Here is a 12,040-nt window from a genome sequence, read left to right as displayed (position 1 = left end):
TCACACCGAGCACATCTACTGCGAGTGTAGTGCCTGTTATCGGACCTGGAGTTAGCAACATCCCCCAAAAACCCGAAGAGTAGAGTCCTGGCCCCTAGCCCTGCCAGTGTAGCAGAAATGATGAAGATGATGATGCAGCAGCAGCCGTTCTTCTCTGCGTGAGTAGCTTAATGTTGTTCGTGTGTAATTTACATTGAGTAGGTTAACCACGTTATTACATTAATGCACGTAAGGTGAACTAGCAAACACCGTCGTAGTTACATGGCTGTCTTCTTGTTTGATGGCAGATACTCCCTTCACCCTGCCAAAAAGGCTAAAATGACCAAAGAAAAAGTGGGAAACAGTTAAACATGAGAGGTTTTTGGACAAAGTTTGTGTTTTTTCCTTTGTTTAAGCACTGCTTCCAGCCAAGAGTGATACCATATATGCCCCATAGCTGCAGAAAAGGCTAACATTGTTATCTTTTTACAAAAAAACAGCTGAACATGAGAGGTTTTTGGACCAATTTTGTGTTCTCCATTCTTTAAGCACCGGTTTGAGCACCATTTGAGCACCGGCATCGTTTCAAAAGTACCGGTTTGGTACTGGTATCGGATAAAACCTAAATGATACCCATCCCTAGTTACAAGGATATCTTTAAATCTAATTGAGTATTGTATTTGTGACATATGAGCACACTGAGAAGAAACATAAACAATAAAGACAATAAAACACACCTTCCAGCAAAGAGGAATGGGATGAAACAACTTCTTTGGTATAAAAGGATTTGTGGATTTATTTTTTATTTAAGAATAAGTTTATAAATTAATATCATGACGGAAATAAGTGTCTTTAGTCACAACTCCTAGTTTTATATATATATATATATTTTTTTTTTATCGCTAACAGTATGCAACGACCACCCAATTTTGTGCTGTCTTACTCTGGGTGGTGTAAGATGAATATGATACAGGTTATTCTAAACACTGAAACATCAACATCAGTGTTGGAGGACCTTATGAAGGTAAAATCTCATGCTCCACTGAGGAACAAGAACACAGAAAGGATGCAGATCACCTGATGTACACATGTCTGTACCTGTGATTTGGACTGATGGAACTTTCATGAGGCGAAAGCTTATTTATGTGAATTTTTCGTATGTATTGCCCTCTCAGAGACTTTTATGTTTGATATTGACTGACAAAGAAAAAAAACAGATAATGACCATGATTTTTTTATTTCTTAAGAGTATAAATGTTGACCTGCTCAGACAAAGCGCTTCAGCTAAAAATATATTTATAACTGGGATAACAGTATCCGTATTATGATTCAGGTAATATAGTCCAAAAGAAAGAAAGAAAATAAATTATCTGAATAACAATATTACTTATAATAACAATAATTATAATAAACAGTGTCAAATTAGAATTCATAAACTTTTTCTGTTTGCTTGTTTCTTTTGTGAAAATTCCCATAAAATCGTCCATGAGAAAAAAATCCAGCATATATTCTTTTAAAGTTGCGAAGGGGATCTCTCTTTCTGGGGCACCCCCCTTTTAGTCGCACATATTTACAATATTCACAGTAACTACGAACCTGTTCCGCACACGTTAAACTGCACTCAGGCCGTCAGCGGGAGCACAGGTTTGAGGTGCAATGACATTTTTGTGTTTACATGTCTGTGCCTGACTGAGAGGAAGCAGATTCGTTTTCCATCAAAATTGGTACCTATAGATAAGCAGTAAAAGGTCCTTGACCCTCATCGCACATCTTTTCTCCGACCCACCACTGGCATCATCAGTCGAGATGAAGACACACAAACCGGGTGCCTGTAACACTGTACACACAGTCCTCTAGTTTAGACCCTCATCCCACTTCATGTAACCATCTCAGATTCTTGTAGGCAACTCTACACCACCTCCCCCTCTCACCCCATCGCCGTTACCATGTTGGAGTGGTATGGGTGGCTGAATGACGAGTGTATCGGGGTGGGCGTAGGCAGCATGTGTCCAGTGTGGCTAAAAGGTGGCAAGTGGCCCATGGTCATGTGACCGAGAGAGGCGGCGCTGAAGTGAGCGCTCTTGTCGTGCAAGCTTTTTGAAAACTCCTCGTAGCTGTCGCTGGGCCGCTTGCTCTTTTTGGACTTGTTGGACATTTTGCGGTTGCGTGTCTGTATTCCTTCCTTCTTCATGGTCAGAGGCCGGTTCACCTGCACAGAGAAAGTTTGGTGAAGAGGTGAATAATGAGGTTAAAGTTAGGTGCTGGAGCTCACACCTAGAAGTATTAAATGTTTGTGAAAATAGCAAAATATATTTCAAAAGTCAAAAATCAATTATGCATTAATCCATTCCTTCTTGCTTGTCCTGTCTGTAGCCGTTGGTTCCCACTGCAGTGTAAACCTTGTAAAGCTAGTTTTGTATTTACTGGACTATAATTTTTCATCAAAATATAAATCAATATATGTCAAATCAAAGAGGACTAAATTGTCCAGCTGTTGAGGACAGTTTTCAGCTGCTAATTAATACACAATGCACTCCAGGGACTGGTCACAGCAACAGCATCATGAATCATGCATGGTGGATTAACTACAATAAACTGTAATGCACATGCATGGCATCAAGTAGCAGCACCACTCAGTGCAATTCACTAACTACAAGTTATAAACACTGTCAGTTTTTAAAAGAGAAATATGCACATCCACAACCACAGAGTCCTTTTTTTATACCTTGAGCTTTAATGCTATTCATATGGAGGCTGGGCTGGTGGCAGTCCCACTATATAACAGTCCCACCATTGTGACTCTCAAGGGGATTACGCCTACCATGGAAACAATAAAGCACAAAGAAAGAAAACACCAACGAATGCAACAGTGTCTGAGAGTAAAACAACCCTTTGTCTCTCTCTCTCCCCCTTTCCTCTCTGTCCTCTCCCTCTCTTTTCTGCCTCTCCTATCACTCAGCAATCAGGGTAAACTGCCCGCTCACTTCCCGTCTACTGGACCCCAAACTGGGGATCGAGGATAAAAACTTACATTGTGCAGTTTATAGTAGAGGCCGCAGGCGTTGCACACCGGGTCCCCATTCGCATTACGCCTCCAGAGTGTGGTGGTGGTCGTCTGACAGTTAGCACAACAGGTGCCTGCTCGTCTGGCTGCAGACTGGAAGAATAAATATCAAGCTCTGATTAGAGCACAGGAAAATAAGGCATGTATGCAGAAATCTAGAATAGACTTAACTTTCTAATCCAGTGATTTATACTGTTTTGTGACATTAAGGTCGCAACTGTTGACTCACAAAATTTGTTTTTATTGGACCATAAGAAAAAATAATAATAATCAAATTGTGGAGAATGCTCATGTTGTGTTCCCATGAGCATGTGTGACATTTTCAAATGCTTTGTTTTCAGTCCAGTGACATTTAATGATGACATTCGCTAACATGGAAGAATAAGAAAAACACAAGCTGGCAGTGACCGGGCTTAAAATCAGTGGCTCTTTGTGACCTTTACTAATAAAATTATGATTGATCACTAATTGTTATTATAAGAAAACAAATGTTTTGGTGACTAATAGTGGCAGCTCTGTTTAACTGATGTTAGCTAGCTCCTCAGTGTATTCACAGTTGATATAAAATGTATTATTATGATGTCATGTGGGAAATAGATTTTGATAGAGTATTGTGGTAACATCAGTGACTTCAAATTATGTTTATGCCCCGTTTTTAAAAAGATAAATAAATAAATTAAAAAGCCAAATGAATCTGGGGTCATACGTCACACCTGATTGCGTCATGCTTTTAGGTGAATCCTTTTTTCACTGAACACCATCATGACTCTAAATGTTCCAGTTATTGGTACTTCACTAAAAATTAAGTGTGACGTCGACACGTCGTTCAAGCATTTTTCCAGCTTTTTTCTTTTTCTTTTTTTTTCTGTGAACAGAGTGAAAGTAAGCGTACCCGGGGTGCACTGTGGCACACATCAACAGTTAAGCTTTGCCCCTTCTCCTTTTGTTTAATTTTTTTTTAATGAAATGTATTTGCTTTCCTTTCTGTGTTGTGGACGGAAAACCTGACCACTAGAAAGTGAGGTCTAAGCTTGCTAGCTAGTTAGGAGGCCGCAGGAGGAAGCTGGCACTGGCCCGCCGCTTTATCTGGACCGGTCAGATATCCGGATAGGAAACAACTGGAAGGCTTCTGAATACAAGACGCATTCGGAGCTCTGCGAGCCCGGGCCGACGTATACGGAAAGCATGCGTGATATATGATCGTATATGCATTTATTCTGCACTTAATGGCTTCGGGATTTTTTTAAAATATTATTATTTTTAGATAAAGCAGAGAATGAATCCTTTGCTATTATCCATCTCTGCTGAAAGGATTTAATTCGGGAAGTGACAGCCTTCAGCGCGCGTCAGCCCGTCTGATCAATGCAGGTTTTTCTCTGGCCGATTCACGTTTATATTTACAAGATTATTAAGACAAGACCTTCTCTTGTTTTGTGCTTGGTCTTAATTATTAGCCTTTCCTCATCTTCTTTACCATCTTTCCTTCGGTGCCAAGGTGTTTTGCGATGCTTGTATTTCGTCGTCCCTCCCGTAGCCAGTGGGATTTAAATATTACTTCTACAGAACGCTATTCTCATTAGAATAAATTACACTTTGACATGTTTAACTATCAGTTCCCTCGGGGGCTCCTAATGTATTGATCCGCTGTGCCTTTGGTCCGAGCTTTTTAAAGCGCTCTCCACAAATCCTGGTGTAAAGTGTGGTGGCCCACACAGCTACACAGCTGCCTCCTACTGCAGCTGACAAACTGTAAACACAGCAGCTGAGCAGCTGCAGGTGGTTCCACGAATGCATTTCAGGTACAAAGATATAATTAATTATTTATTATTATTTCATTTTAATACTCTGCAGCCAAAAGCTGACGCTGAAAAAAATACAAAAAGCTGGAAAGTAGCATTCTTGTTGCTTCTTTCCTTAAAATTAGATTTCACCATAACTGTGACTTATCTTGTGTTAACTGTGTTAAACAATTGCTAGATGAATTCACAGTAATCAGTGGGATGGGTGTGACATAAAGTTGGAGCTGAACGCTGACCTACTTCTCTGTGAAGCGGTTCATAATAGGAAATATATGTTGCTGATGATTCAGTTCTTTATTGTCCCTTTAAAACAATTTGTCTGACAAACAGCTTTGTTTTGCTTTGTTTACTTACACACACACACACACACACACACACACACACACACATGCACACACACGCACACACATAATCTTTACTAAATCCCAGTCACCATACAAATTGTCAAAATATCAGCACAGCATATAGCAGCATTATGACCCATACAGTGTCAGCGAGGCTCCGAGTTGTTTTGATGGATAGTAATGATGGCCCTGCTATCGATGACAGTATCAGAAGTAGCTGTAATAATGATAACAAAACAATTCAGAGAGATCCACTCTGCGAACAGTCTGAGCTAAAGGAGCAAGAGGTGAGTGAGAAACACAATTCCTGGAAACTGATTGGGAAAATATAACTTTCCTGGAATTGTACCTCATTCCCCTCACCCTTCACCTTACACTCTTTTATTTACTACCCTGCACAATGCATACACACAAACACACACACATGCATGCATAGCCATTCAATTCCATATAAAGAGAGCAATGGACTCACCAGCCTGCGTTTAGGCTTGATCAGTGGTCTGTTCTGGCCATTCATCTTGTGGTACAGCCCACAGGCGTTGCACAGGTAGTGTCCGGTGCTGTCACGTCTCCACAGAGGTGTAGAGGTAGCTCCACAGTTTACACACTCACGGCCCTCTGAAGGAGAACACACATGGACATTTGTAAAAACTGCCACCTAATTTAGAGCTTAGCCTGCGGGCTGTATTTATTCTTGGTGTTGATGTGTGCAAGTGTGCGCGGACATGTTTCATTTAGGTGGCAAGGTTGATGTGGCAGCTCTCCCAGCAGTTGTAATTCACACTGACAAACAACTTATTTTAAGCCCATTAAAGGTAAAATAATCTGCTTTTGTATCAAGTGATGGTTTATTTAGAGAAGAAATTAATATCTAAATGTGTTATACTAGACAATGAAGTGACTCTTTCAGAATTTACACTATCAGATGCACAAAGGAGCCAAAAGCTGACTTTATTGTTCATCTCTGCTTCATACTCAATTTCCAAGGCTTCAACATCAAGTCTTATTTTTCTTCTAAAATAAGTCTTGACATAAAACACCTGTAACGCTACATTAAATACATTTAATTATTTTCAAGTACTTAAAAAAAATGCCATATAAGTATGTTGTTGTCAAAGAAATACACTTGTAGCCAGTTAGGATTTCATACGTCATAAGAATAATAATTAATAAAAAGATAGTTTGGGTTTCCCTGGACTTTGTCTCTGGTAACAAGTTGGTCAAACACAATCAGGCTTGAAGCTGATCTGTTATCAAATAACAATCAGGACAATGTATTAATGTCTTATGTAACAGAGAAGCGACTCTTAGCCTAAATACTGAGGTTTTTGGCTCCGTGCGCCTGCGGATCATCCTTTCACACCTCTGGGCTGGATCCAGTTCACTGTTCGCGCGGCCAGCTCAGGCAATTACAAAGTCACGCTCAACAAAGGAGATTTATCAAAGTGGCTCTGTGCTGGAGATCTGTGGAGTGTATATGCTCCGGTCTGTAACATCATTCCCTCCGAGAAAACGCTAATAAAAAAATGTATTTAGTAGTTGTTTTTCTACTTGTGTTTCACAAATGTGAAAAATTAATGAGGCAATCAGCACAGCGTGCACATAACAACTGACTGGCTGTGTTTAGTGTAAATTGCGAAGGAACTCAGTGCAGAATTAGGACGTAATTCATAAACAGACATTTTTTTAATATATTAAACTGATTTATGCTCTTATAATGTGGATGACAGTAAAAGACCTGGGAAAATAAACGTCCTAAAACGGCGTCTAGTTAAGGTTGTATTCTCTTGGTAAATGGTGCTCCTGTAAATATTTAAAATTATTTTTATTTAATTTTATTTAATAGCAGCTATTGTGTTGGTGGTGATTCTAACTGTGGCATTTAAAAACTACTCTAGGTTTAATAAACAATTGGCTTGTATTTTTTTACTGACTGGCCATAATTACCGAGAGTGAAAAATCAGTTTATTATTATTAACAAATTGCGTGAATTTAAAGGAGGTTAAAAATCGCCAAAGCCAAACGAGTTACGCAAACCAAGATTTCTGCTTCCTAAGTAAAAAAGCCCAAACAGCAGGGCGCCACAGATCGTTTTAAAAACGCATACATCGCGGTGGTTTGTGATTTCCCTAGAGTTAAACATTCTTTAGGTTTAGTTTAGGCTGGTAAAAAAAAATTAAACTGAACCGCTTAAACAGCAGTCCTGCAATAAGATCGTTACATAAACCATAGACAGACTTTACATACAGGTTCTGGCTTTGTATTTTCACATTTACTTTGTTTTATGTGTGTATTTAAATGTGTGTGAGCTGGACTCACCGGTGCAGGACCGTGTCTTGCCTTTGTTCTTGGTAGTGAAACTGGATGAGCCCAGCAGGCTGCCCGGGTGGAACAGGCTGCTGCCGTACTCGTGGGCCGCTGGGAAAGAGTAGGGAGCGTACGTCGGTATGGGGTGGTGGGTGGTGGGGGTCTGGGCGTTCATGGAGGCCAGGCTGCTTCTCAGCGGACTGGAGCCCTCCATCTTCATGCCCTCTGGCAGAGACACTTGGTATTTGATAGATTCCTTCTCGTCGATTCTGGTAGTGGACGACGGAGATGCAGCCCCTGGATCCGGCGACACGTCTTTGGGTGGCGTAGGGGGGAAAGTGTACAGATGAGTGCCGGAGTGGGACGGCGGCGTTAAAGAGGATGCTGAGACCGTGTTTGAACTGCTGCTGCACGGGTAAACGGCGGAGAGAGCGCCGGGGGACGCAGAGCCAGGGTGGTGCAGGCTGGGCTTACTGAAGGGGCTCACGGCCCAGGCGTTGTGGTGGTGAGCCGAGAGGGCAGGTTTCCCTCCGTCAAGCCACGAAATCCCCGGGCTGTGAAGGAGATGAGGCCGACAGACCTGAGTCCCCGTCAGACGAGCTGTGAAGCAGAAGCAAACTTGTTATTGTGGAGCCGATTCCGACTGTGGCGGCTGCAGGTTTAGAGGCAGAAACAGCAAAGACTTGTTGATACACAGGCCTGTTAAACACGTTAATAAAGTAGCATAATATATTTGTAACAGAAATGACAACAGTATGCTCTGAACTATGCGTGCGTAAAAGCAGGTTAGGACCGCACTGTAAAAAACTTCTAATCTAATAAAATGAATAAAAAACAAATAAACCATCCAGACTGTGAAATACAAACATTTGGGTCAATGTAAAATGCCCCAGTTTATAAGAATCATAAGCCTGCGAGTTATTTATAGGCAACATAAAATAGAAAATAAATTAACAGACGTTTTCACAACAACCTGCAGGTACATTTCAGGTTAACTACTGCCTTTTTAATGCCGTGACAAACATCAACTCAGCGCACATGTAGAAATGTGTTTTCTCTTCTGTTTCTGATAGACTCCCGATAAGCCAGCTGTTCCTGAGTTTCTGTGTTTATTGTGTTCGTTATTGTGTTCGTTGAAGTTGCACGCCTGCGTTAACTCCATCTTACCGTGCGCCTGGCTGTAGGACACTCTGGCCCTGGCAGGGTTGGGGTAGTATGGGTTTCCTTGTGAGTCCAGGTGATTAAAGAAAACATCCACCTCATCCGGAGGCAGGAGCTGCGCCGTGGGCTCCATATAGTTGTGCCCCAGGCCGGGATGGTGAGAGTCTGGGTGTTGTCCGTTCAGCACGGCGTGGGGATGCACCCAACGGGGCTGATCGGCAGCCACGTCCATCTCTGTGACTCTCTGTAGCGCCTTCACAAAGTCAAACGATATCCAGGTAGGAAGGGGACAGAATACCCCTGAAATATCTCTCCTTCACGAGGTTTTCACTCTCGTCCACTCACAGCACAGAACTGGAGCTTTGGCTTTCGTCCCTCCCTAACTCAGCTCCTCTCCTCTCCTGAACATTCAGTCGAGTTTGACACTGGAAACCTGCAACAAGTAAACATCACAGGTTAATATTTAAAAAGCAGAGGTATTGTGCAGGCTTGTAGGCATCGGTGCACTAAATGCAGATCGTATGGATGAATCTGGTGCACTAATGATGCAGCGGTAGCAAAAAACAAAAACAACACACCAAAAAAACCTCAAAACACACATCATTCAACACATCATTCTTTATACCCATCAACGGGCTGATATTCTGCTGTGCGACAATAAGGTAAACATATCTTACCTTTGACAATATTTTATCTACAGTATCCGGTCGGGTGATTCCTCTTTGGAAAACGGCTGTCTGTCCGCGTTTGCTGCTGCAGGTCCTCTACAGTTTACGATTGTGTTTGTCAGAGTAAACTCTGTCCACTGGGACTTAAAGCAACACGTATAACTGTGGCTGACAGCGCGGGGCCTGGCTTGTTAAGCTCATAGGCGGAGTCTCTTGGACCCAGCCAATTGAAAACTACCTCCGCAAAACCTCAGAGGCAGCGCCTGCGCCCAGAAAATCACGGAGACATTTCTGTAATATTCCTGCAGACATTGTCTGGCTGCTTGAGGCCAGGCGTGTGCAACTTTTATTGAATTTTAGGTCCCACGCTGTTTAAAATTCGCCAAAAATACATTTTTAAAATGTTTAGTGCATTTAGAATCAGTGTGAAATATAAAGCTCCCCCCAAGCCTACATGCATTTCAGCCACCGTGGCTAAGAGATCAGCTTCAACAAATCAGTATTTCTTGTTCGAGTGTGTCAGTCTGTTGCCGCATCTTATTTTGCAGGCGGTTTATTACATGAGACAGCTCCATATACAGCGAACTCGCTGCTGTTTAATTAATAAAGGTGGGCTGATCATTTTCTTTAATGTATACATTAATGTTCCGATGAAGAAGCCATACTGGCAGCGTCGATAATGTTTATTAATCACCTTTTTATGTATCCAGTTATAAAATGAAGGAGTCAGTATTGCATGTCATTTTATTTGTGGTTACACGTTATTATTATTTTTTAAAATATGTTTAATGGTTTGTTTTGCTGTGTGCAAGCTGAAAGCTCTCTCTCTCTCTCCCTCCTCGCTGCTTGATTGACAGACAATAATTGGAGAGGGAGCGCGTGCAGCCCCGGCCGGCAAACGCTGCCGCCTGCTTGACGCCGTCTCCTGACGTCAGTGCATCTTAGTGAAGAAAAAACAGATTCAGCAGGACATGAACTTTTTCCAAGACTGAGGGACCAGCAGAGAGAGGGAGAGATTTATCGGACTGTACTGTAGTCCCAGCGGATGAACTCGAGGAAGGACACTGCAACTGATATTTACACTTTGGGAGCATTAATAATACATCAAGTACATCCTCCTGACCCTGCTGTGATTTCGAAGAACAGGCCAACAACCGCCAATCGAACAGCAAAGATTGGGAAGAGGGCAGATTAAAGATTAGATTCGATTAGATTAAAAAGTTTGACTGTGTAAATGTCCTCATTATTTATTCTTTTTTTTTCAAACGCCCATTAAAGTTGTCTTTTGTGTGCAAACGCACTATCTATCTATCTATCTATCTATCTATCTATCTATCTATCTATCTATCTATCTATCTATCTCTCTCTCTCTCTCTCTCTCTCTCTCTCTATATATATATATATATATATATATATATATATATATATATATATGTATATATATAAAATTCGTTTTAAGCAGTATTAAGAGGACATCCATAGCATAAAGAAAGCAGAGAATACCAGAGGGACAAGTGAGCAGTATTAGAGCTCATCAGCATGATAATGTGGAAATACACATGCTTTGAGTGTGAGCCCTTTTGATCTGGTCTGGCGATAAAAACCTTATCGGCAGCGAACATCCACTTCCATTTTAGGACTTGACATTAATTCTATCCACCCTTTTATTTACGGCTCTTTTTCTCACACGAGCCCAGGAGAAAGAGAGAGGTCGCTCCCCGATTCAGCTCTGAGAATTTCATTATAGGGCGAAAAAGGAAGTGGTTTCCCCTCATAATAAACGCCGAGCAGACTTACAGAAAATAGAGTAAAATAAAATAAAATAAAAAATTCTAAACGTGTTACACATAAATGCAATGATCTACGCGAAATCACAAATTATTATTATTATTATTATTATTATTATTATTATTATTTGTTATTGTCGTTGTCGTTGTTGTTGTTGTTGTTTTTACTTGCTGCTTTAATTTTTTTTGCTTTTAATTATTTTCAAGTGCCTGTTACATTGATGTGTGCGTGTGAGACTGAAGGAGAGAGAAAGAGAAATCCAATCCTGGTGGGATCCTTGGATCCCCTGATTATAGCCCATCCCGGGGTAATTTTTCATCGGTGCTGGCTAATCTTTGTTCTTTGTGAAGATAATAAATAGCCTAATCGTTATCAGCGAGCTGCTGGAGGTGTCGGGGAGAATGAGGCTGATCGGCCCGGGAAATAGGCTCCAAAGTGCCTCGGAATAAATGGCATTTCTTATCTCTCTCTCCCAGATTATCGCCGCCTTTTCAAACTCGCACAACAAATACATCTAATGCAGCGAATGCATCACTTATACTGGACTAGATCTGTGTGAATGATTGATAGATAAACAGATAGAGAGAAGAGGGGCGGCGGGGGGTGATGTTGGCTATTATTTACAAGTTTAATGTTGTGCATGTGCAAAGTCTTTATTCGGTGCATTTGACAGCATAAATACAGCTTGGCTTCCCATTATTTTTGGGTTATCTGCAGGAGCCATCTGAGGTTCCGGCTCTTTGTTGTGGGATATCTAATTTCTTTCTTCTTGGATTTGACTGCATAAGAGTTAAACAGACGCAGCCGCTCCAAGCAGAGAGAAGAAGAAGAAAAAAAATTGAATAATGTTTTCACGTGTTGGAAATTTTGCAAATGGCAAAAGCAGGCGATAAGCCTCGCAACGGTTTGGTAACAGCGCAGAGATTGATA

General features: G+C 41.3%; 1 protein-coding gene across 1 annotated transcript; it reads right to left on the bottom strand.

Annotated features, from left to right (window-relative positions):
• Positions 1–772: 772 nt before the first annotated feature.
• gata2b (GATA binding protein 2b) lies at positions 773–9,674 on the bottom strand. The gene is made up of 6 exons (XM_082532493.1): positions 9,332–9,674; positions 8,661–9,087; positions 7,506–8,093; positions 5,659–5,804; positions 3,011–3,136; positions 773–2,188 (listed from the first exon to the last, which is right to left on the bottom strand). The coding sequence occupies exons 2-6, from the start codon at positions 8,884–8,886 to the stop codon at positions 1,907–1,909; spliced, it is 1,368 nt and encodes a 455-aa protein (XP_082388619.1). The 5' UTR covers positions 8,887–9,087; positions 9,332–9,674; the 3' UTR covers positions 773–1,906.
• Positions 9,675–12,040: the final 2,366 nt, after the last annotated feature.

The sequence above is a fragment of the Aulonocara stuartgranti genome, assembly GCF_965226115.1.
Source record: "Aulonocara stuartgranti genome assembly, chromosome: 5".
NCBI lineage: Eukaryota > Metazoa > Chordata > Actinopteri > Cichliformes > Cichlidae > Aulonocara > Aulonocara stuartgranti.
The sequence above is the reverse complement of the archived record's forward strand: the minus strand, read 5'-3'. Positions and strand labels throughout refer to the sequence as shown.